This window comes from Cyprinus carpio, chromosome B13 (assembly GCF_018340385.1).
Source record: "Cyprinus carpio isolate SPL01 chromosome B13, ASM1834038v1, whole genome shotgun sequence".
NCBI classification, from domain to species: Eukaryota; Metazoa; Chordata; class Actinopteri; order Cypriniformes; family Cyprinidae; genus Cyprinus; species Cyprinus carpio.
The window spans coordinates 13,320,704-13,347,061 of NC_056609.1; the positions used below are offsets into that span (position 1 = coordinate 13,320,704).

General features: G+C 35.9%; 2 protein-coding genes across 5 annotated transcripts; one reads left to right on the top strand and one right to left on the bottom strand.

The window, feature by feature from the left end:
• Positions 1-31: 31 nt before the first annotated feature.
• Positions 32-9,530, bottom strand: LOC109088408 (cation channel sperm-associated protein subunit epsilon-like). 4 transcript variants are annotated; one of them, XM_042736686.1, is made up of 23 exons: positions 9,446-9,530; positions 8,072-8,120; positions 7,647-7,720; positions 7,460-7,523; positions 7,283-7,374; positions 7,130-7,154; positions 6,928-7,005; positions 6,734-6,837; positions 6,098-6,596; positions 5,561-6,008; positions 5,065-5,384; positions 4,680-4,799; positions 4,482-4,540; positions 4,287-4,377; positions 4,104-4,156; positions 3,942-3,995; positions 3,060-3,090; positions 2,756-2,835; positions 2,399-2,498; positions 2,243-2,323; positions 1,960-2,117; positions 616-666; positions 32-525 (listed from the first exon to the last, which is right to left on the bottom strand). In XM_042736686.1, exons 4-23 carry the CDS (start codon positions 7,505-7,507, stop codon positions 399-401), a joined length of 2,619 nt encoding a protein of 872 aa, XP_042592620.1. In that variant the 5' UTR covers positions 7,508-7,523; positions 7,647-7,720; positions 8,072-8,120; positions 9,446-9,530; the 3' UTR covers positions 32-398. The 4 variants fall into 4 exon arrangements, with proteins under 4 accessions (XP_042592620.1, XP_042592619.1, XP_042592621.1 ...); XM_042736685.1 differs by lacking the exon at positions 9,446-9,530 and adding an exon at positions 8,245-8,540; XM_042736687.1 differs by lacking the exon at positions 8,072-8,120 and having other exon boundaries at positions 9,446-9,516.
• On the top strand, positions 8,728-24,715 carry adss2 (adenylosuccinate synthase 2). The gene is made up of 13 exons (XM_042736689.1): positions 8,728-8,962; positions 16,230-16,332; positions 17,018-17,086; positions 17,172-17,222; positions 18,122-18,188; positions 19,311-19,418; positions 19,614-19,695; positions 19,912-20,038; positions 20,726-20,880; positions 21,935-22,059; positions 22,151-22,248; positions 22,327-22,476; positions 22,841-24,715. Exons 1-13 carry the CDS (start codon positions 8,792-8,794, stop codon positions 22,891-22,893), a joined length of 1,359 nt encoding a protein of 452 aa, XP_042592623.1. The 5' UTR covers positions 8,728-8,791; the 3' UTR covers positions 22,894-24,715.
• The last annotated feature ends 1,643 nt before the right edge of the window (positions 24,716-26,358 follow it).

Genomic DNA, 26,358 nt, shown 5'->3' on the forward strand with positions numbered 1-26,358 from the left:
AAAATAACAATATTATCTCTAACAACAGAGTTTGTGACTGTATACATTTCATTTGGGGGAAAAAAAACAAGAGTACACTTTCTCTTTTTTTTTTATAAAAACGAATGCAACAAATTACATATAATTACATATGGTTTCATATAGGTTTAGAAAATGAATTCTAATTTTGTTGAAGGCGGCTCATTGATAGTAAAGTGACAGTATCTATTTATGTGATTTGAAAACTGACAATGGGCGTTATTTATAAAACATAAGATGTGTATATCATTCATGAATTCATTTGTACGTAAACTGTCCCACTGAACTAAATGGTTAAGTATAATTTAGACAGAAAATTCAATGAATAACAAACAAGACGCATGCCTATGTACACTATACACAATCTACTAACAAATCATTCAAACACATTTCTTCTGAAGCATGTCTCGATAGATGAAGGTATATCCGTAGAAGCTGATGCACAGTATGATGAGTGTAATGACGCATTGAGACAACAACATATAGAGAGGCAAGAGCTGATCAACGCTGTGAAGAAAGCAGATTAATAGTTTCAATCATTAGTCATTTTCCAAGATGATCTTTAGAGGAATAACAGAGGAGAAATGAATTGCTTACTCTGGGATTCCATATGTTTGGACTGCAAATACAGCACGAAGATCACAAAAACTGAGTGGAAAAAAATAAGATATTTTTTCACAACAGAGCATATAAAGTTTCTGCCATCAGGTGGTCAAGATCGTCAACTACAAATGTTAAACTATTTACAAGTTATTAATATCTAATCCCAAAACCAGCTTCAGTAATACACCATTAAAAAAAAAAACATTGGGTCTTGTTCACTAACTGCCTATGCAAGAATTTGTGTTTGAAATCTACGTAGGAAAGATGTAGGAAAAAACTGAAATGGCATACAAAAACGAGCCATATAAGCATGTTAATATTAAATTTAATAGATATTTCATATCAAATATGAGGAAAGAAGGCTGTAAAGGAAAGGTTGTGGGGAAGAACCTGAATTTGAAATACTTTGGGCATGTTTAATTTAGAATACTGCAAATTTATTAACATTGGTAATGATTAATCCATGTAATCATTAGTAAACGAGACCCATTGTCCTTTTTAAGGGATAGTTTACCCAAAAATGAAAATGCTGTCATTATTTACTCACCCTCATGTCGTTCCAAACCTGTAAGACCTTCGTTCATCTTTGGAACACAAATTAAGATATTTTTGATGTATTCTGAGAGCTCTCTGACCCTCCCATAGACAGCAGTGTAATTACCACGATCAAGGTCCAGAAACGTAGGAAGGAGATCAGTAAAATAATCCATGTGACATCAGAGGTTCAATCGTAATTTTCCGAAGTAACTAAATAACAAAATAATAGTAAATAACGACTTTATTCAATAATTCGTCTCCTCCTGGTCACCCTAGCACCATTTTGGAGAGTATCCACTGAACATAAACAGTGTATGTTGTTCTGTGTCAGCTGCATCACGCAGATACGTTGTTTTCGTTCAGATACATGTGGCGCAGCTGACACAGAACAGCATACGCTGTTTATATTCAGTGGATACTCTCCAAATTGGTGCTAGGGTGACGTGGAGGAGAAGGATTGTTGAATAAAGTCATTATTTTTGTTTTCTTTGCATACAAAAAGTATTCTCATAGCTTCGTAAAATTACAGTTGAACCCCTGATGTCACATGGATTATTTTAAGATCTCCTTGCTACGTTTCTGGACCTTGATCGTGGTAATTACATTGCTGTCTATGGGAGGGTCAGAGAGCTCTCAGAATGCATCAAAAATATCCAAAGCTGAAGGGAGGTCTTACAGGTTCGGAACGACAGGGTGAGTAATTAATGACAGAATTTTCATTTTGGGGTGAACTAACCCTTTCAGTTAACACAGATGATCTATTAATCTTTAAGAGCTATTTAAAAAGAAAGTGACAGGCACCTGTAATTTGGGTCCACAATCTTTACATAGAAAACATAAATAGCACTGTTTTCTCTAGAAAATGTAAGAAAATTCATGGAACTCCTATTCATGATTTCATAGGGTTGGTCAAGGTTTCCAAGTTTTTCAGAGTCGTCAACAAAACAGCTCCTGTAATTCTGAAAAAGACATAAAGCACATCCCTTTTTATTTCATGTCTAATAAACCACACAATTGCTCATATCCCTGAGAGAGAGCCAGGTTATGAAAACTAAAGTGAGATAAAACTGTAAACGACACCCACATGAGGTCCCCAGGCCTCTTCAGGATGCTTCTCATCGACTAGCATAGATGTCCATGTTTGGGCCTCATGAAGGCAGGCTACCTACAGAGCCAAAGAAAGCTTTAGGGTTTCTACAACAACATACTGCCGAACACACACACATCTGACACATATTACCTGATGCATGGTCGCATTGAAGTAATAGTCTTTTCGATTAAAATTCTCCCACACTATGAAGTTGGCATCCACACTGCGCACGAATGTCTCTCCATCATACCTATGGAAAATAAAAATACCAGAACACATTATATAGGGCACATTTTACCAATTTTATAAAAATTTAAAAAATGCACTCCAATAACAATCTACTTCCTCACAGAACTATGCAGTCATTAATGACTTGCAATATGAGTCACACACTGTTTTACTGTAAGGTGCTAACAGTTAAACAGTGTGTGACTCATATTGCTTATTGTTTCAGGTTTAATTTCCCTTTCGTACTTAAGAGTCTCATTATGCTTGTGTCTTACTCACAGCTCAATGTCTGGCCGAAATTCATCTTTGTAGTGTATTCTCAACACACAGCCAAAGCTCTTCCAGTCATAGAACACAGTCTGTGAGACATTAGAGAACTCATGACTATCACCAGTTGCCTCACATGTATTTTTTTATAGCACGGTTCATCACATTATAGTTGCTTTGTTTTTTTTGTTATATAAATCTGTTATATGACTCAATGACAAAAAAAAAAAAAAACACTGTGCTTCTCATACTTATCTCAGTGATGCTGATTAAATGACAGCATCATTATCTACAAATACATAGGAGGGATTCTTACCAGATCTTTTGATGAATTACGAAGTACAAATCTGTAAAAGATCAGTTGGGGAAATTATTAAGCAGGACTTAATCAAATTCAATGTATTCTATATTAAAGGGATACTCCACCCCAAAATGAAAATGTTGTCATTAATCACTTACCCCCATGCCGTTCCAAACCCGTAAAAGCTCTGTTCGTCTTCGGAACACAATTTAAGATATTTTGGATAAAAAACTTGGAGGCATGAGACTGTCCCATAGACTGCCAAGTAAATAACAGTGTCAAGGTCCATAAAAGGTGTGAAAGTCGTCATCAGAATACTCCATCTGCCATCAGACGTGCAATCTGGGTTATAGTAAGCAACTGGAACACTTTTTGTAAGCGAAAAAAAACAAGAATAATGACTTTATTCAATAATTCCTTTGTCAAGGAACACGTAGAAACAGCACACCCTTGTGGCACCTTATGCTGTGTATGCTCTCCTGTGTCATCCGTGCCACAAGGGTGTGCTGTTTCTACGTGTATTTAGCTTTGATTTGAAAGAAAACAGCACATCCTTGTGGCGCGGCTGATACAGAAGAGCGTACGCAGCATACGGTGATATGGAGAGACACAGTGGGGGCCGTCACTTCATATAACCCAGACTGCATGTCTGATGGCAGATGGAGTATTCTGACGACGACTTTCATACCTTTTATGGACCTTGACACTGTTATTTACTTGGCAGTCTATGGGACAGTCTCAAGCCTCCAGGTTTCCATCCAAAATATCTTAAATTGTGTTCTGAAGACGAACGGAGCTTTTACGGGTTTGGAACGACATGGGGGTTGTGATTAATGACAAAATTTTCATTTTGGGGTGGAGTATCCCTTTAAGTGTCATGTTTTTAGTGAATATTACCCTGGAATGGTATAGCTGTCAAAAATGTGCATCTTACATGGAATTCTCTGTGGTCTACAAGGAACAACACGATAAGTCTGGTCAAAAGGTTTAAACTGCTACAGTAGATGGTTGTAGGATAACATTCTAAACGATATTGTTAGATAATTAGATGACACTTACTTTATAACACGAATGTGTCTGTTTGGTGGGCAGCCCACAAAGAAATGGGAAATCTACAAACAATGTATGCCTTATTTAGTGGTATAGTATCTATATACAGTAGCTTTCTTATCAGGAAATGTTTTTTCTACAAATAAGAAAAAGGAAAATCTTCAGTAACCCCCCAGCAGCCAAAAAATGTACCTGATTTTTTGGCAGATTGCATGAATAATCAATATGGGTAGGTAGCAGCTCCATAGTGACTATATCACTTGAGTTTCGGCTCTTTTTAATTCTAGGACAAGATGGTTGTTATAATAGCTGAAAGAACTAGTTGTCCTAACTAATATGGTTAAATTTATCCATATAAAGAATCGTTCATTGATGTGCCACACTCACATGAGATCAGAGTTGTTAGTCATGTCTCTGTAGTCTGCATCCTGATAAATGGTAAAGGTCTGGAAAAAGAAAAGAGACTGTCAATAAATATGACCAGGCTTTGCTCACATAAGCATCATAAACAAATGACTACTTAAATAGTATATAAACACAGCTCAATGAAGACTGGTTTTTCTAAAAGACCCTTCTTGTCCAGACCTTGTTTGTTGTATCCAGATGGCGCACACTCTCAAAATGGGTCCTTTCTGTGATCTGCAACACATGGTCTTTGTTCCTGCTTAGCGTCACATTAATGTTTTTACCTTCATGGTAGACTATCTGGAAATACACAAGAAGTATAAAAATATGGTATGGTTTCTGGAAATAAACTTGTAGTATACATTAAAACGTTTCATTGCACAGAAGGTTCTTTGTAGTGGAAAAAGTTATTCAGATTATGTTCAGTGTGTTCTTCACACAAAAAAGTGTTTCTTTCATGAACTGGTCACTTCTTTGGGGAACCCAAAATGGTTCTACCATGGCATAGCACATTTGGTATCTTCTCTTGTGATGTATGAGCTACAGCAGGTCTACTCTAACTTACCTGGACCCAAAACTCAATGGCCTCTTCCTTGTCGATGTAGTAGACAGGCCTGTTCATGTTGTGTGTGAAGCCAATAAAGGGACAGCTGTGGACCTCCCCTTGCATGGCACTCCTGATCTCCATCTGTAGAGGGTACTTCTGTACATGCAAACCTCCATCTAACATTGTCAGCATAATGATCTGCTCTTTCTGGTTTAGGTAGAGCACTACAGAATGTCCAGGGTCATTCCAGGTGGGCAGCCGAAACAGTTTATTCATGCCGAATTTACAGAAGAACAGCACGTTGTTCTCCATCTTTACCAGCATGTTCCGTGAGCGGTCTGTAGAGCAAAGTCACAAAGGGTGGAACATGAAATCATTTTATTTTATGTAAACTAGCTTTAATCTTAAATCAAACTCTTATTATAGATACAAATCAAGCTTATTTGAATTTCAAATGTTTTTTGAAGGAAAAACGACTGCTGGCACTTCTTATAATCGGATTTCTTCCACTCACCCATGACCACGTGGTGAATGTGGCTACCACTTGCTTCTTGGCTTATATTGGAGGAATCCATTATTCGCAGGTAACGCCATTCACTATCATTGTGAAGACTATAAAGCATAGTGTCTTTGTTCCACACCAGCAGAGTTTCCAAGGCTGCATTGACAAAGAGCATCTGAAATGGCCCTTGGAGAACATTTGTACTCAGTAAAGTTCTGGTTTTCCAGATGCCTTCAGTCTCATAGCATGTGAGCAAGGAGAGTTGTACAGAGTCTGTGTACATCACCAGTGCACCAAAAGATGCTGGATGGGATCCAAATGCAGCAGTAAGGATCTTAGTAGTTTTGGGAAGGCTCAGTATGTTTGACATGTAGTTGCTATTAGTCTTCCAATCCAGAGCTTTCCCACCTTTATAAAGCTCATGGTCTGTCCATGCAAGAACTGTGGCAAGTTCAAACCCCTGCAAGTAAAATTCAAGAGACATATCAACATGTTTGTAACCTAATATTAAGCGAAAACAACTGATATTCACAAATGGGAGACACTCACTAGCAAGGGGTAGTAATCTGCACATTGAGTCCTAAAACTCAGGCCTTTAACCCCTTCACCTGGCAGTTTTATAGGATTCTTCCTCAATTTTCCATCCTCGTTGTCCCTCCAGAAAAGAGCATCTCCTATGCGAAAAATCGAGCCATTCTCCAACAAGACGGCATCAAAAACAACGTAATAACCCTCAGCTGGCATTAACAGTTCTCCAGGATCAACCTTTATCTCCTCATAAGTGAGGAAAGCATTTTTAGTTATGAATGTGCCTTTGTCAGACAGGAGCAAGGCTCGGTGAGGGGTACATGCACCCCATACTATCGACATTTGACTACCAGTTGGCAGGCATAAGGACACATTTTTGTCGTCATGTGGTTTCTCTGGGAATGTCCTGAAGAAGACATGTTGACTAGAAGCAACAGATCTTCCATGAAAAGATACTGACTGACTGGTTATGTGAAAATGATGATATTCATGGACACCAAGAAGGCGAGCCTCCCAAAACCTGAAATAAACCATGATTGTGAAAGGTTGCTATACAGATCATTATTGTAAATATATTTATTGAACATTAATGAATATATTTTAAAAGTGAGTAAACATGGAAAAAGCCTGACTTTGAATAGAAGTGAACCGCGTTACCCCTGATTTGTAAAATAACTCTGGCTTGTCTGAGGGAATGAAGACAACTCGATGACTGCAAACTCTCCGCCGATAAACAAACACTTAGTAAGATATCTGAAATACTGGAAAGGTACGGAGATTTATTCTCAGGCACTTACAATAATCAATACACAACCAACATTTTACATAGGGTTTTTAATAAGAAGACTTACTACAGAGGGCATCATTGCTGTGTTTTTGATTTCAGCCTCATCTGCTCGGTCCGGATCAATGATCCATATTCTGACAGTCTACAGTACACACCAAAAAGCATTATAAACCACATAACATGGTCTTGAACAAGGGAACAATTCAACCTGTGTGTGACGCAGGTCCGCATCTAGCAAAGGTTCCTGATTAGAGTAAAAGTCTCACCTGGGGGTCACGTTCAGGTGAATTTCTGATGGACATGGGGAAAAAAACAAAAACTTTTGCATATATATTTCTATTCAAAGTATCTTCTCACTTAAGCAATTCTTGACATTTTGTAGTGCAATAAAAGCTGAAAGAAGTTGAGCTGGTTAAAACCTGAGCAAAGGAATAACAGCATACCACGCAAGCCTGAAAAATGAGTCACTTATGTAAAGGTGTCGCTCTTCTTCTTTTTCTGTAGACACATCCTGCAATGAAATTATGAAAAATTTGAAAATGCTAACTGATGAAAAAAAATATGTGAAACCTCATGATATATTTGTGTGTACTTACAGAAACAAGTGGTTTTACAGCTTGAAATCCAGGGGATTTACACCACATAACAGCATGAGGTGACCTTATAGGATTAATTTGTCGAAAAAAAAAAAACATTTAAATTTAATTGATTAGACATAAATACATATTAATAAAGCTATCCATTAGAAAATGATCATACTTATCAAGTAAATATGTGGATTACCTCTTATTATTCACATCACAACCATCAGGATATTGCCACTCCAAAAAAGAGGATCCTTCATACTCTAAAAAAATCTGCATGAAACATAAAATTTGTGGTTTATTATGTAAATAAAACTACATGCTCGTATTTTGATAAAAACCTATTCGTGTTTTTATATTTGTGGTTAGAAAGCAGTTCACTTAGGCGTCAGATGACTAACCTTATAATCACAATTAACAAGATAATACCTTACAACATATCATCCCTTACTTACGATAGCAACCACCAAAATACAGTTTCAGAAATTAAACAAAACATCAGATATAAATCGACAAGTATGATTATAATACGATTGAAGACACTGCATTTTTGCGGTGGTATTTTTTTGTGGTAACTTATTCTGGTTAAAATAGTGATTTTTGTAAAAGATTATGTTCACTTACAGTACTGTCTACGATGAATAACTCTTTATCCTCCCAAATCTGCTTGTATCTGATAATAAACAAACAGTGACAGCAATCACAAATAATTTACATATCAATCAATAGCTTAGCTTTGTGACACTAAAAGTGCCCAAAGATCAATAGAGTTTAACGTTAGTTGGTTAATAATTTACCTCCAAATTCCGGCGACAGTTTGAAAATATAAAAATAAAATGTATGTTAACACTACCCCAAATCCCAACATCTTGTTCCACTGTGCTGTCCCGTTATTTGGTGTAACTAAAACGGTTACAAAAGCTAAGGGGGAGCCAAAGCGACTAGCTGTAATACTCGCTTTAGGCTGCGGGTGTCGCTGTCTCCTATGGCACTATAACAATAACTGCACAGTCGACGGTTGGAAGTTTACGTTTAAACCGTACACAACAGTTCTATTTATAAAAAAACATATTTTTAAAGCACAGAGTACTTTAAGGACTACTGTGTGTATATGAGTGGAGCGCTGTAAGTAATGTGTGTGTGTGTGTGTGTGTGTGTGTGTGTGTGTGTGTGTGTGTGTGTGTGTGTGAGAGAGAGAGAGAGAGGGAGAGAGAGAGAGAGAGAGAGAGAGAGAGTGTGTGTGTGTGTGTGTGTGTGTGTGTGTGTGTGTGTGTGTTTCTGCTCAGGTGTGCGTGTGTCGGAGGAACACTGCGGAGCTGCAGGGAGAGCAGAGGGGAGACGGTCATGTCAGACAGCGGGAATGCACAGTCTCAGGACGGAGGGTCGAGCCGGGTGACATGCCCGAGTGTGGGCAACAAAGTAACCGTGGTGCTCGGAGCACAGTGGGGCGATGAAGGGAAAGGAAAGGTGGTGGACCTGCTGGCCCAGGACGCTGACATGGTCTGCAGATGTCAGGTTTGTTTACGAGAACTGTAGTGTCTGAAATATGTGAATATATCTCCGATGTACTGTGTAACGTTAGTTGTGATGTGCTGTGTACATCATCAACAAGCTTGTCTGTACGGAAATATTCGTGGCTGATCAGAGAGTAGCCTGTGGAGAACTGAATGCATGTTAAGTGTTGTGAAAGCTCTTGCAGTATGTGATTACAGGACTTGTTTGCAGGCCAGTTCTTAGTAAGCACTAAGCAGTTAGCTTCTGTTTATCAAAGCGGAAATGGAAATTATAGCGCGCATCTAACGTTACGCGCTTCCATTATTATTAACTATCTTACGCTGGCTGCACGCGAGCGACGTCGATTCTAATGCAGCCTAACATTACTTGTTTAGCTTCGCTAGCAGTGGACCATGTAGGGTGTCACCTTGACTGAATGATGTGATATTGAAGCCAGCGTGAGTTCTGAGCGAAGGCCAACGCAGTGTAGCCTTGAAATCTTACCAGATGTCATCTAGCACACCAGTTGATGCTGGAATATCCGGGGAGTTTGCAAAGGATGTAAACACAGGCGCAGGACCCCTTTGAAGTCTATGACGCACGAAGGTGTGGTATTTATGTATGAGCATTACAGTCAAAGCAGATGTTGCCAATGTTAATAATTAAAATAATAGTGGATTTTACAGAACATTAACCTCGAGCTACTTAATTATCCGCAGCTGTCTCGTGTGCTCATGTGTTAAAAATGTACACAATCCTGCAGCTCACTCATTCTTCACACATGATGTCCTACAACTTTGCTTTAAAAATAGCAACATTTATATTTTAGTCAATTGCTAGAATGATTTATTTATAGACTAAACACACACACACACACTTTTATAGCTGTGTCCTTGGTTTGTAAAATCACTTATGAGCAATTCTCATGCTCATACAAAATCAAGGTAATATCAGGGGATTTTAAAATGCTTGTTTCCAGGCCTGGAAAACACAATGTTATGAAATTTTCCACTGTTAATGTGAGTTTTCTAATATTGTCTAAAATATTTAATTGGCTGGAAATAGCTGGATGCAGTCTTAAACTTTTTATATATTTAAGTATTTGCAAAGTAATTACAAAAAAAAAAAAGTTCATCATTTATTCATGAAAATGTTTGGTAACTGTGTTAAAAGTTTATAGTCCTAAATTGTTTTATTATTTAAAATACCCCAGGTCAAGTTTGTGTGTGTATATATATATCATAAATATTTGTTTAAAAATACACATATATTGTTAAGCAGTTGTTCAGAGTACTAAAGAAAGGTTTATGTAGCATATGGCTCCATGTGTCAACATCTCACACTGCCCGTCAGAAAGAAACAGGTGTCACTATTTCAGCCTCATGGCTTTCGGACGCTGCTGTGCTCTCACTCAACATGTACTGCAAAACTGTTAGATATTAGATATATATTTATAACAAAAATCATGAGGTATGTATTGTGTGTGTGTGTATATGCCATGTTTTTATTTTTAGATTACTTATACTTTATTGTGTTTGTTTGTTTTTTTTATGTTTTTATTATTATATTGCATAATGTTTAGATTTGTCAAGAGAGGACTTTTATGGACAAATGGGGAAATGGCACCACACCAGTGGTTGTGTTATGCTAGAGAGCAGTGATAGCAGGCCGCTTTACGCCTCCCTGTCACTATGCATGGTATTGATAACAGGTTCACATTGCAAGGATTCTCTCCTGTGAAGTTTGTATTCTGCCAAGGTTCATACATGTCAACATTTGGGTCCCAAAATATGGGGGGGGGGGGTGGAGTTGTTATTATTATTATATTATTTTATCATATTAATTTAAACAACTTGCAGCACTCATATTTAATCAATTAAACCATAGCCTTTTAAAGTGTAAGCTATATCTCAATTTGCATGTATATTTGTTTTTTTCGCCTGTAAAAGTCTTCTCCTCCCGTCTCATTTCTCTAGTAATCCTTTCCTTCCCGCGGTACTCATCACTGTAGTAGGTTGCCAAGTTGTGCATACAAATGGGTTGAAATTTGTATGTGTCATTTGTGTGAGAAGGATGCATTTCATTCCAGATCTGGCAACTGGGCAACCTTGGAATTTGTTGACATAGTTATTCATATAATAAGGTTTGGGATATACAAATTACGGGAGTTTTACTGGAGGCGAATGTTTGTTTTTTGTCTAAGAATGTAGGTGGGGTTTTTTTTTAGAAAGGTTGGATTTTTTTGTAGATATTTAAACGGGATGATAGCAGGATAGAATGGTTAAATACGGGAGAATCCCGGTGAAAACGGGAGGGTTGACCGGCATGCCAAGGTTGTGACTGCATTAAACAAGACACTTGGTGCTGCACTATGCAAGCCGTCATGTGTGTGCTGTGCAAATGGATGGGACAGAAAGCAGATAGTGTTAGTCTTTTTATAAAAACCGTGCACTCAGCAGTCTGACTGGTTTTCCTTACAGGCAGATGGAATGGAAAAAAGACTATCATACTGTTCCATGTCACACCAAATTGATATGTCTGTCCAGAAACCAGAGGATCAAACACAACGCATGACCTCTTATAATGCCCTTAACATTTTATTTGTAGATTAACCTCTTTTTATATTGCCTCTGCTCATGTCAGGGTATAAATTTGTTTTTCTGTTAACAAGTTGGTTTGTTTCACATTGTAGTATTGTAGGCTTATATTAATCATGTGCTTCTTGTGGCTATTATTTATGGTTTTCCAGGCATGTGGGAAAACCAGTGTCTCCAGATCTATGATGACAACCAGACCCTATATCTTCAGTTTAACCTGCTATACAGGAACATACTGAGATTTTTGTGTGCTTTAGAACCGTAGTGTATAGAGTGTATATGAGCATACTTTAGTCAAGTTATACTTTTGGTATTACATTTCTTTCTGGGTCTTCCACTATAACACCAAGTCTGACAAGAATGAAAGGGCATCTGTTGCTCTTACAGATAAGTTCTGTTATCATATAGATTTGCTATATTGACTTTGCATTTGAGACAGTTTGCTTCAAAGAATATATCTGCTACTAAAATATTTGAACTTAAGTGACTTAAAATATCTTGATAATTGTGTCTCTGTGGAAATCCCTTGACTGCAGTGTTGCGGTGGTCATGTTAACTGTGTAATGTGCAGCTGTTTGTTTATCAGTGAGTCAAAGTATGTTGCTTACTGATAAATAAGGTGCCATTTTTAAACCCAGTGTCATTCAAGTCCCAAATGCTTTATTTGATAACAGGAAGTGTTGTATGATTAATTTCTGTTTGTTTTTTTTCTCAGTATTTTTTATAGTTAAAAAAGTTTTACACAAAGAAATCAATAGTAATTTTGAAGAATTGGGGCTGACTGGGAATAATGGAAGACATTGGTGAAGGAAAGTCCATAAAGTCCATGACACAAAGAAATAAAGAAAAATGGAGTGCATCTTTAAAGGACTGTTTTGCTGCAGAAAAAGAAAGGTCAGGGAATTTTAAAGCTTGAAATACAGACTTGGATAAGTATAAGCGAATAAGTGGAAATATCAGTTTTTTACAGTATACTCAGCTCTGGTTCATTAGATAGAAGTTGCCCTTTGTGAGTGCAGTTTCTAAAACCTTTTTTTTTTAAATTGGAATGTTTCTTTCATGATCTTAGAGAAATTTGAGTGCCATCTGTCCTTTCTTGTGAATTTGAGACAGGCTTATAAATTTAAAGTTGCAGTCTGTACGTTTTGCCTCTTTGTCGCCATCTCTGTTTAAAATCTACAATTGCAGTTATTTGCAGAATTATTTTCTTAACGTGGGTCGTGCACCGGCACAGCCCCTCAGCACGGATGTATCCAATGTTTTGAGGAGTATGTGTGGCTGTCAGTCACAGTTTGGATATTCACTGTACTTCGGAATCACAGATTCTACGTCTTGAAAATATGACCCAAATAAGATTTTTTCAACGGATATTGTTATCTGAACAAGTAAGTAACAAGTCTGCCATTTTGTTCTGACCAACTGAGGAAAAAAGCATTACAATAAATCGCACTACCAATGGTGATTAAATCTAACCATTGGTTTGCTCATATCACATCAAACCATGCAAATCACTATTATACTTTGTTCTCAAATTGTTAATGTTAACAACATCAGCATTGCGTGACTACGTGTATGTAGTGTGTATTAGCATTACATGTAGATTTCAATTTCTGTAAAGTCTAATCTCTATTACCATTCGAATTTTATACAAAGAAATTCTTTTAACTTAAAGCAAATTACTCTTCCTTAGAACTGGTTCTCTTTAAAATACAAAACTTGTGTAATCGAACATAGTCAATCTAATCAGATGTACATTTAAAACCAGAATATAATCTAATTTCCGTCACTTGCACTTCATAAACACATAAAACTTTTTGGATTACAATCCGCCATCAGAATGATAAATTTAATTATTCCAGCTGCTGTGAGAAAAGGCTATCAACGATCCGCCACCTGCAGCGTCCTCACACGCCATAGCCTTCTAGCCGGGACAACTTCTTTATGTTTACAGACGTGACGTAATGAGCGCCATGCTCGAATTTCCTACAAATTCCTGCCAGTGCCACTTAAATTAGAAAACATTATTAAAGCTTACCATTGTGAATCAGGTCAAGGTAAGGCAATAGTTTTGAACACTGGCTGGTTATGTACTAGGGCTGTACAATATGGACAAAAAAAAAAACCTATCGCGATTTCTTTAATAAATTTAGCGATTTCGATTTTGACACACACAGTTAGCTTTACAGTCATAAATGCATTCAGTGTGTCAAATCCTCTGTCTAGGGATTTTGACACACACAGTTTGGTCATAAAGCTCACTGTAGCGGTGCCTGCGTATATATGTGTATGCGGTGCAGAAGCAGCATGGACTCATTTTGCTTTCGCACAGGACGCGTTTGCAGTCCACTCATTTTGCTGCTGTTTACCACAAACACAACATTTATCCATTATTTTGATTTCAAATCCAAACGTTGTTTCTGCAGTCCTCCTGATCCGCGGCTTTTGCGACACATACAAATTACTTTTCAGCAAATATCGGTATCGTATCCAAAACAAAATAAATGTTATCGCCCATCCCTGGTTGGTTCGGATAGCATACTGTGGGAGGTTTAGAAATCGTGCATACTCATATCGTGATTTTATGACGATTTCGATTAATCACACAGCCCTATTATGTACTTGAAAATTTTTAATCAAAAAAAAAGTGACGGACTGAAGCTTTAATAAATGCACACTCTCACTCTCATTCTCAAATGTGCACACACTCTTTATTCTGAGAAACCAACAAAAACCAAACCAGATAGAACATCACAACAGTATAATCTCATCACTGAAACAATATTTAATCAATCTATTTCATGGAATTGGTTTGGTACTTTTTCATCTACATTTTTAATGCTGATGGATCACTGTGTGTGATAAGGTGGTTACTTTGCTAGAAATCCCTGTATTATTTCCTCAATCCCTTGTTCCTCCTCAAACAGACGGTGGAGTAGATCACTCACTCTAGCCACTTTTAGCATGCCAGGTTTGGAACACTGGACGCCATCCAACACGGCCTAAAAACCACAGAGACAGTCATGAGAGCAAATGTGACAAACATCATATGAAAGAAATGTTCCAGGTTATTGACTCAAAATATGACTCGGCTCTTCCTAGTTTTCTCCGAAACAAACAGAATGTCTTTTCTCTAGAAATTAATACTGTATGTAGTATAAAAACAAATTAGTTTAAAGTCAACATGAAATCAAAATTGACTCTATTTACAATGTGCACTAATTGATTCTCCAAAATATTCCAAAGGGGAAAAAACTAATATATTTGCTGACATTAACAAACTTTTCACAATCCATTTTTAGCATTAAAAACACATATTTTAGAACAAATTAATCTTTTAGTGTTATGCTGAGATTTCTTGGGTTACCGAGACCTTCTTTAAATTCTATGTTCTTAAATGTAAATGTGTGATATCCAGAGATTATTTGGAGGTGTACCACCAATTGTCTGTAATGAAACCGCATTCATTACATGAAGTCATTGATTCCCAAGTTTCTGAATTGTCATGCTGTTATGAACAATGTGATGTAAAAAAAAAAAAAAAAAAAAAAAAAAACAGGCTGGGCCCTTAGAATCAAAAGCAACCTTGTAATAGGAGCCTATAATTGTAATACTAAGTGCCTCCAGCAACGCTTTTGGTCACCATGGGTATGAGAACATCGTAAATGGATCTTAAAAGGAGAGGCATCCACACACATACACACACACACTACTAAACTGGTCAGAGGAAACCTGTCCTGAAATAGCTCTGCCCTGTTCCTTGCTGGATTAAAGACTGATTTATTGAGCACACTTTGTGAGAATCTGTCAGATGTGACATGAGGTCAGCGCTGATTGACGCCATGTTGAAAACAGACATATGTGAGGACACTTGATGATTCTTGACTATGGTAACAGCTGGCATGCCAAGTGTGCTCTGTAATCTATGGTTTCCCTTCTCTTTAGTCACGTGTCAACAAGAAAGGAATCAAGTTTGCATTCATTGCATAATACAGTTTGCATGTAATATTACAGCTTTAAAGAATGACAGATAAACTGAAAATGAAACAAATGTAACTCTGCAGAACTGGAATGTGGAATGTTTACCCTTTGCATATTCATTTACAAGGTTAATTTCATTGTGCTTTAAGCTTTGAATAAGAATGTAGTAATTTTAGCTCTTTTTAATGCATTTTACAATGTTTAAGTCCATTCTCATCTGTAGGATACAACACAAAATTCATACAGAAAATTTGAAATGGATTCCGTCTGGTTTCCTACTTGTGCAATAGAGCTATTCTCACATTAAATCCACACCTAACAACCAAAATCAGAGTTGTTTGCATGCTTCAAATTTTCCATTTCACAACTGCATGTCTAAGCATGTCTGTACCATACCATAGTAATGCTTGGAATAGTTAGAGATAGTTCACCCAAAAACTTTCTTCTGTGGAACACGAAAAGAGGATATTTGAGGTCCAAACAACATTGGATCGCATTGATTTCCATTCTGTGGACAACAACACAGAGGCATTTTTCAAAACATCTTTTACTTTTATGTTCCATGATGTAAGTCAGTCATAATATTTTGGACGCCATGGGTTAGTACTGTAAATAATGACTGAGAATGTATTTTTGATATGAACTAACTATCCCAGATTTGTATGTCATCTTCTCAAGGACTGAAAAGTCTTTGTGTTTCTTCTCTCCTGTAGGGAGGCAACAATGCAGGACACACAGTCGTGGTTGATTCAGTGGAATATGACTTCCACCTTCTACCCAGTGGAATTATTAACCCTAAGGTCACTGCCTTCATTGGTGAGTAATATGTCAAATTTCCTCCCTCCATTCGGATAAAATGAGTTGTGCACATTCTCATGCAACCAGTTCAGCATATAGTTCTCAGTCCTTGCTTTAAAAAAAAAACACCACAGCTTCCTGTTGGAGTGTTTGGATGTTGGCCAGCATATGCAGACTAATATAGCTGAGTGCAATCTATGCAGTTTATTTGCAAAGATCCAATTTTGCTAATGGCTATTACTGTGTTTGGCCTTCTTATTCATATGTCAGCACTGTAGATTAGTATGATGTATTGGAAGTGCTTGATGTTCATAGTACATTAGATATTGCAGGTTCCAGAAATCCGTGGTGCAGGGTTTAAGGGTTGATATGTGTGATTTTTATATTCCAACCCTTTTTATTAATTCCAAAACCTGGAATAACACAACTGGGCTTTTCAGACTTTAAGTGGGTAATTCTTTACCTCTTGTTCCATTTTTTTTTTTACATTTACAAACTTTGGTTAATGTTATTTTTGCATATTTATGAAGTTAATAATATTGATTGGACAAGCACACAACTTGCTTGTCCATCTGTGATATTGTCACAACTAAAACGATCACAGCATGACTCAAGAAACAAGTTTCTGTGATTGTACAAAGTGCATGAGTTTGTCTGTGGCTAATCAACTTGCTGTAATATTCCAACACTCATTTGATTGCAGGTAATGGTGTAGTGATTCACCTGCCGGGTCTCTTCGAGGAGGCTGAGAAGAATATGCGGAAAGGAAAAGGTTGGTTTAACTGTTTGTGCCCTTGGGCTGTATGATTAAGTATTAGTGAGCATTCACAGGAGTCTAACAGTGAGTTTGCTCGCAGGTGTGGAAGGCTGGGAGAACAGGCTTATCATCTCTGACCGTGCACACATCGGTAGGCTGATGGCTCTCATGACATATAAACACCATCATATCCCAAAATTACTTTCACAGCTGCAAACAGCCAAATTAGGCTTTATATAGGTTGTAAAGAATTTGATTTGATTGCAATTCTTTACTAATTGAATATTCATAGTTATTTTTCAAAATATGCTGAATACTGATATTTTCACTACCATTTCAAAAAAATACATTTATTTGAACTAAAATACATGAAAAACTAGTGAAATATTGTTACAATTTAAAATGACTGTTTTCTATTGAAATATATTTAGAAATATTACTTAATTTGCAATGATGGCAATGCTGAATTGTCTGCATTTTAGTCCAGTCTTCAGGGTCACATGATCCTTCAGAAATCATTATATTATGTTGATATATATATATATTATTGCTGTTCAAAAAACATTTATTTTTATCAGTGTTGAAAAAAAAAAAAATTCTGCTGCTTAATATTTTTGTAGAAACTGATAGTTTTTTTTTTCAGTATACTTTGACGATAAAGTTCTGAACACATTTATATGAACAGCAACATTTTATGAACACATAATACAGTAGGTATTATTACAGTGCTTGCAAGACCATTTATTAATGCACCTCTAACATACTGGTAATTTTTCTCACAGTAATGTCAGTACAGTAATGTCTGTTTTTTTTAAATATGAAATTAACGATCAAATTTTGTTTGAAAGGTTGCCCCGTGTATCATCAGCCTTATGCCTTTAAACTATTGTTGTAATTCTAGATTCTCAGCAGGAGTGGTTATAATGAAAGGACACAGGATCAGTTGTAGTCAACCCAAGTGTTGTTATGGTGACCTGCTTTGGCATGTTGGGTTCAGAGTTCAGAGAGATGAGTTGTCTCACTGTAATGTATACACTCTCCTGCCTCTAGTGTTTGATTTCCATCAAGCTGTGGATGGAGTCCAGGAACAGGAGAGGCAACAGCAAGCTGGCAAAAAGTAAAAACCCTGCTTTATGCACACGCATACAACACGCTAGCAACATGTTATGACACGAGTTCATAACAAAATAAAAAATGCTTTGAGAGATGAACTTTAGTCAAGTGTATTGGTGGATTTTCTCACCGCTCCGGTTGATCTTAGTAATTGACTTGCACTCCTAAGTTCTTTTATGTGAAATGTGAAGTTTGAAAATGTAAAATGTGAAGTTTATATGACAAATAAAATATTAAATATAATATTGGCTAAATCTAGCATTAGATTTAAGAATCTAAAGTTTAGATTCATATTTCATAGTCCCTCTCATTAAATCATTATGTGAAATTAAAATGTAGTGTACAAATAAATGATTATGTACATCAATAATGATTTATTCAATGGGGTTTAATTGTACACTACTGTTCAAAAGTTTGTGGTCTATAAGATTTTTTTTTTAAATGTTTTGTAAGTACTCTTATGCTCACCAAGGCTGCATTTAATTGATTAAAAATACAGTAAAAAATATAATTTTGTGAAATATTTTAAGTTTAAATAAGTATTTTTATATATATATATATATATTATATATATATATAATAATTATTTTTATATATATATATATATATTATATATATATATATTATAAGTGGCATTTATTCCTGTGATGCAAAGCTAAATTTTCTGCAGTCTTTACTCCAGTCTTCAGTTTAGATTTATTATTTAGAGTATGCTGATTTGCTGCTCAAGAATCATTGATTATTATCCATGTTGAAAATGTTATTGTCAGTATTCATAATGAAGTTGTGCTCTTTATTATTTTTCTAAAAACTGATACAGATTTTAAGGATTCTTAAATGAATAAAAAGCTCAAAAGAACAGCATTTCTTAATATTGGTAAAGACATTATAAATGTCTTTACTCTCACTTTTCATCAGTTTGAAGTGTTGAATAAAAATGTGTATGTAAACAAAATTACACTTAATTTTATACAATATTGTATGTTACAGGTTCACTTCTAGGGGGCCCTGAATAAGGGTTGCAGACCCCTGATTTAAAACAATCAACATGGGGAAAAAAAAGTGTCTGTCTAATGCATGTGAATATCACTCACGAGTCTCACCTTCTTTCTGTTTCACCACCTAGTTTAGGAACAACTAAAAAAGGAATCGGGCCCGTGTACTCTGCCAAAGCAGCTCGCAGTGGCCTGAGGATATGTGACCTTCTGGCTGACTTCCAGGAGTTCTCAGAGAGGTCAGGGTGTGCTTATACCTGTTCAAATAAGCTTGACAACTCAACTATCTTACCCATTCATGTCACATAGACTGTGTTCAGCCTCACCCTCTGTAAAAACACTTCATCCAACAAAAACAATGGAAGAGCAAACAACTGATCACGCTGCTTGTCTATCACAGTGTCAGCTGAACAGTCTCATGTCTTATTTCACAGATTTAAACATTTGGCCTCTCAGTATAAGTCTATGTACCCTTCATTGGAGATTGATATGGATGGGGAACTTGAGAAACTCAAGGTGAGAAGCTTAGATCTCACACCAGTTAATTCCATATCCGTAGGTTACGTTTACAAGATTTTATAGGACTTGTATAAGAGTTAGAGATGCACAACATATCATACAATGTTAACTTTCTTTTAAATCCATTTATTAATTACTGTATTCATAACAGAAACATCTGTTGTGACACACGGACAACAAAGGTTACCACACTTTCTGGCATTGTTTTTTCAGACGTATGTAGACAGGTTAAAGCCCATGGTGAGAGATGGAGTCTTCTTCATGTATAAGGCACTGCATGGGTCTTCAAAAAAGATTCTGGTGGAAGGTGCCAATGCTGCCTTGCTGGACATAGACTTTGGTGAGTAATGGATACACTGAAACACATAGTACATACCATTCCCTGACCGTGTGAAACATAAGATTATGCAATGTGCTAACCAGCTGATTCCCATTTGTGAACTTCTGGGAAAGTCCTCCCATATTAGTTAAGTCTTGTGAGCTATCAACAATAATAAATCTACAAGTAAACAATACAGTCTCACACATTTTATTTTATGTTTTTTTATTATTATTATTATTTATCTGTTATGTTAAAATAGTATTGTTCCTACTATTTTTATGGTTGAATGATTATGTATTGTGTCTACTTTAAAAAAAAATTTTTTCTATTAATTTATTATATTTTTAATAACAGTGTCATTACATTCTCTACAGCTTTACTAACACGTCAGTCACTTGTAAATTCTATTTGTTTAATTAATTGTATTTACACATATTCTTAATATATTATTTTATCATTGATTTTTAATTATTATAGGTTTAACTTTGCTTTCAATATGTAAAAAATAATTTGTTAGTTCCTAATAATTTTATTTTGAAGGTTATTTTATGTGATTTTAAGCAGTGTTGTGCGCCTCTAACTTTTTACAAATAAATATAGGAGTTGAGTCATAAGTCATAAAGTCATGAAAATAACCCTGACATTGCCTAAAGCTTCGCTAACACTACACTGGCACGCAAGCGCTGATCTGACGCTTTTGTTTAGGGACATATCCGTTCGTGACTTCCTCAAACTGCACCGTGGGAGGGGTGTGTACGGGTCTGGGCATGCCGCCCCAGAACGTGGGTGAAGTGTATGGAGTTGTCAAAGCCTACACCACGAGAGTTGGGATTGGAGCTTTCCCTACAGAACAGAACAACGTAAGCAGCTGCTTAACTTCCTCTTTTGTTTCCGCACTGTTTGGATGAGATCACACTACTGCTTATATTCTGGTGCATTCAGTGTTAAGAGTGTTTTGGCAGTAATGACCCTGACTTTAGTCAAGCACGATTTTTGTTATGGATAGATTTGAACAGGACTAATGCTGCTGAAGGAATAGGGCAATCAGTAATCTGTCACATTGTCACATGACAATGAATACATTTTGTATGAGACATTTATGATTTCCTATTCACAATGTGCTTTACAGTGACTTAATGCGTGCTTACAAATAATAATAGCAGGGTTTCAAAGATCAAGGAAATCCTGGAACTACTAGGATTCTACAGTGGAAATTAATACAATTGTGGTGTAGTTTTTAGTTCAAATTTATGGTCACACTTGTACATAGCAATACATAGTGTCTTTAACCAAAAAAAAAAAAAAAAAAAAGTTAAAGGAAACCTTATTAAATATTCCAGAAATTAAATGCAGATGGAGTTACTGCAGGTGTTTTTCAATTATAAACACAATGTAAAAACATGCATGTAGACAATAAGTTCATTATATCATATAATTATATTTGAAATGTCAGTGCATAGTATGATTTATATTAAAACATAATATAAAGTCAGTCCAAATATATTTCTACTAGAAATTACAGTTTTCAGTTTTAAAATGGCTCCATCTAGTGGGAAGAAGGTTTTTTTTTAGACAAGACAATAGTAATGTAGACTTCACAATTCAAACAGTAAAATAATGGTGTTTATACAGTAGTATCATATAGCTCATATTGTTGTTGTTTATTAAATAGGGTTAGTTAACATTCATAAACTTTACTGTAAATACACACCAGGTGAGTCAAAGGCTATTTTACTTCTGTAGTCCCTGGATAGAATGCTACATAGTCATCTCTAAAATTGTACATTATTAAAATTGCCCTTAAAAAGCTTGACTGTTTAACCTATTCATTGCATATATTAAGATACCTGTACACATACGGTAAATACACAAAGGAATTAAATGTTGCGCTTTGCATACTGTACTTATGCATAGGAAATTGGAGAGCTCTTGCAGACGAGAGGCAAGGAAGTGGGCGTGACCACAGGTCGCAAAAGGAGATGTGGTTGGCTGGATCTGGTGCTTATCAAATACGCCCACATGATTAATGGCTTCACAGCGTGAGTGTTCAGATATGTCTCCTTTGGTTTCTGTGTTTGTGCTCTATAAAATACTGTTTTCTTATATGCATCCTTCTACATGTCTGTTTAGATTAGCTCTCACCAAACTTGACATCTTAGATGTGCTTCCTGAGATCAAAGTTGGTGTGGCTTACAAAGTAGATGGTGAAATCATCCAACATTTTCCAGGTAAGCAGCACTTTTCCCATATCACACAAGTAGATGTAATCAAATCTAGTGTAGTTCAATATCATACTTGTTTCCCAGCAAACCAAGAGGTGCTACACAAGGTTGAAGTGCAGTACGAGACTCTGCCAGGCTGGAAAACAGACACGTCTGCTGTCAGGACCTTTGAAGAGCTTCCAGAAAATGCACAGAAATACATCTTCTACATTGAGGATCACTTGGGTGTGCCTGGTAAGGCTTTAAAGGGATAGCTCTTCCAAAAATAGTAATTTTGTCATTTACTCATCGTCATGTCATTCCAAACATGTATGACTTTCCTTCTGCTGTGAAACGTAAAAGATATTCCGAACAATGTCTGTAACCAAACAGTTCTGATTCCCACTTACATCCAAATAGACAAAAATGTGAAAAAAAAAAATAACATGGAAGTAAATGGTTACCAAAAAAATAAAGTCATAAAGCTTTGGAAAGACTTGAAGGTGAGGGTAGACTATCACTATAACTAGAAGTTGTTCTTGTAAGTCTTGATTGTTTAAAATGCAGTTGGGTTGTTTTACTACAACGATCCTAATGACTTACTCCATCTTTGCTTTAGTAAAGTGGATTGGTGTTGGGAAGTCGCGGGAATCAATGATCCAGCTCTTTTAAGAGGCTGCTTGGCCTGCATGTAGCACTGGCTGGATTACGCTCTGGACTTGGGGACGGAAAGTTGCCACATATGCTTCTTTTTCATAATTTTGTCTCACTCAGATCATCCTACAGCCCTCTGAAATGGAGTATATGTCATATATAATGGCATTCCTGTGGTAAATCAAAAAGGGCTTTTCAACTAGTTATTTTTTGTAATCATTTAACTGTTTCTCATCTGCTTTACATCATTCTCCTCTGGTATTTAGAGCTCTCTTAAGCTCAATATCTTCATCTTGAGTCCATATGCTGTACATGTGCTACTACTTCAAACAGGCATCAGTAGTGATGTATATTGTTGTTAGATATCAATTTTTCACACAGATTGGGTAAAACGTATTACTTATACATGTTATATTTAATGTTCTTTGTTTGTTTTATCATACTAGAATCAATGGTTATGCAATGTGTATTACCGCACTTTCTCCTTGTTTTAAATGGACTTACTCAAGTCAACTTCATTTAAACATACGGTTTTTAAAAGACAATTGAAATGTTTCTTTACCAGATGCATAAAAACTCATGTGATTCAATATTCAGCGATTCTGAATACGAATTATGTACATTACAGCCTCAAAATGTAATACGATTACATTGGGTGTTTTCTGTTTTTCCAAAAATAGAAGTAAAACGGTTTATGGAAGCATCTTGAATCTATTTCATTTGCTCTTAAAAATAGTATATAATTCAAATGTGCCTCAAGAAGCATATACTATTATACAGACTGGGGTTTTGATTCCATTGAATGTATGTAAACGTTTGCACAGTCCTCAGATGTTTATTGTTCAACTGTAAAACTTTATGCCATAAGCATATCAAAGCCACTTTAATGATCAGTGATGAGATATCAATAAACTTGCCTTTCGATATAGATTGTCAAAGTATAGATCCTTAAGACGTTTGTGTGATTTCAGACGCCACCTCAGGATGTACGACTCTGTTTAGCCAGTTAAACACACTTCTGTGGTTGCAGGAGGTCGTCTGCTTTTCTGACCTCCAGTAGTACATTTACAGAACCTTTACATGTTAGAAATGATCTAAACAGCTTGACTGGGTTGTTGCTTCTTCTGTTTTTTCTCAACCTTAGTACTGCGCCTTCCAATAAATAAGTAATATAGGATAAAGTGTGCCTTGTTAATACAGATGAACAATGAAACTTGAAAACTAATCCTTCATCTGACTGAGCTTTTATGTATTTTTAATTGAGAAACCTCCTTTAGCTTTTTCGAGGGCATTAGCGTCATTGCCATTTGCCAAGTGTACATGCATCCAAAGAAGTATCTTAATGGATAAATGAATGCTGTTATATAAAGAGCCTTTTTAAAGGACCCAGAATGAGAACTCTTTCTTTTTCAGATTGATGATGGTGTGATGCTTTGCATTTTCTGTTGCTCACAGCTGCTGAATAAATGGTGTAACCTGCTTATTTGTTTAGTAGTATCTATTACATGTCATTTATCTTGTATTATCACAGAATTTCCTCTGAACAAATTAAATTAGCAAGAATAGGACAGTTAAAACATTCAAACAACACAACCTTTTCTGTTTCTGAAATCCTTTACTGTTTGTGTGTTGTATTGCTGCTGTTTGGGTTTTCATGTATGTATATACAGAACACAAAGCCATATACTCTTGAATTTACTGTTACCGTACACTTTGCTGGTGTGCATGATCATCTAGTGGGATTTGCACCAAAACTCACTCGCTCTATTTATCTTGGATGAATGGCAGACTGATGAACTGTCATGACACTCCAGTCAATAAAATAATATAGTGAGAAATACTTTCTTTTTTTGTGTTTGTTCATTTTTAGCAGTATTTTGTGGCAGTTTTTGTAATCGATAACGAGACGGGTACAATGAAACTGCCCTCGTCTTGGAAATACGAGGTTAACAACACACCACCAGGGGGAGACATTTACCTTCAAACACACACTGTACGGAGACATCCGCTGATTTTAACAATGAGAAAAAGACAGCCCCGTAATTACATTTGACAATAACTTGTGATGCTACACAATTACTCCTAGATAATGATAACGTTCTGTTCTTGGATTTCCCCTCGTATTTCTACTGAGAATTTAGATATTAATTGGTGAATGATATCCTATGCGTGGCCTAGGTGAGGTTAAATTTAGCTGTAAGGCTGGGAACTAATTAAAAACGTAGACATAAAGTTTTTTTTTTTTTTTATAAACACAAACGTTTAGGGTACTTTTACATAAAGGGAAGCTTATTTTCAGGTGATTAATTTTAATTTTGTAAAAATGTCTGGTTTTCCCCCTCATCTTTTAGCGGTTTGCAGGTCACTTGCAATGTGACATCAATCTATAGCTTATGTTTGGTGGAAATTACATCTTACATTACATTTTGGCATGTTGATAAAACTATATAAAGAGCAAAACGGTTGATTGTGGTGGAAATGACACCTGTGTGAGTGTGACACTTGCAATTTGTGCAAAAAAAAAAATAAATCACTCAGTAAACACTGATTTATTTTTTCACTTTTGCTTGAATTATTAGGTACTTTTAATATGATTTAAGAAGAGTCAAATATTATCCCTTCATATTAGTACTATTTTATACTGCTGTAGAAATTTCTGGTCATGTATTAAGGAACACTAACGAGTGCTGTACAGATCATAAAAATTGTGTTACTGAAGATATTGGAATAGAAATGTTTTGCTTTCACAACCAGATCTATATGTTAGAGGTATGTGTGTTGGCTTGTTTGGCTGGTGAAGGTGCCTGGATATAAATGTACACATATGTGCGATGTAGTAGGAGGTGACGACTGTGGTGAGAATGATGAGATCTCTCATACTGTACGCCCTGGAGACTGAAGGAGTCTTCCTGCTCTCATTACAAATACGCTGCACTGGTTTCTATGAACCATATCAGCTGAACCTGATTATGATTTAGATCTGATGCTGACAATATCATTGGTGTTAGGTTTTGATAAAATAATTTATTTAACTTATTAAGATTTAGTGTATTATTTCATTTATCACTATTGTTGTTGTTAATACTTTCCCACAAATATTGCAAATACAGTACACCTAAATTAATATGTGCATTGTAATGTCAAAATATTTGATACAATAATTATGTTTTCTTGTAAAACGTACTCCAATGATCATTGTTTTTGTTTAACTTTGAAAAATAATTGTTTACAGTGAAGGAAAATTCTTTGCAAACTATTGTTTATAGATTTTGATTAGTAAAAATAATTTTGTGTACAGAAAAACAGTAGTTTCTTACAGTTTGTAGGTTCATCACACAATGAAAAAAAATTAGTTCAACTAAAAGGTTCTTTAAGGAAATAAAAATATTTGTTAAAAAATATTTTATAGTTGTAGATCGGCTGAACGATAGATAGTACGGCAGAAAAATGGATGGACAGAATGATAGAATAGATAGAAACTAT

Bases quoted from the DNA above. Each gene is read 5' to 3' on its own strand.
- LOC109088408 (XM_042736685.1), bottom strand. From the start codon at position 8,315: ATGTTGGGATTTGGGGTAGTGTTAACATACATTTTATTTTTATATTTT. The intron at 6,009-6,097 runs GTGAGTGTCTCC...TTTTACTTGCAG, and splicing joins CAGATTACTACCCCTTGCTA to GGGTTTGAACTTGCCACAGT. The intron at 5,385-5,560 runs GTGAGTGGAAGA...TTTGCTCTACAG, and splicing joins CATTCACCACGTGGTCATGG to ACCGCTCACGGAACATGCTG.
- adss2 (XM_042736689.1), top strand. From the start codon at position 8,792: ATGTCAGACAGCGGGAATGCACAGTCTCAGGACGGAGGGTCGAGCCGG. The intron at 19,419-19,613 runs GTCAGGGTGTGC...CTTATTTCACAG, and splicing joins TTCCAGGAGTTCTCAGAGAG to ATTTAAACATTTGGCCTCTC. The intron at 20,039-20,725 runs GTGAGTAATGGA...GCTTTTGTTTAG, and splicing joins CTTGCTGGACATAGACTTTG to GGACATATCCGTTCGTGACT.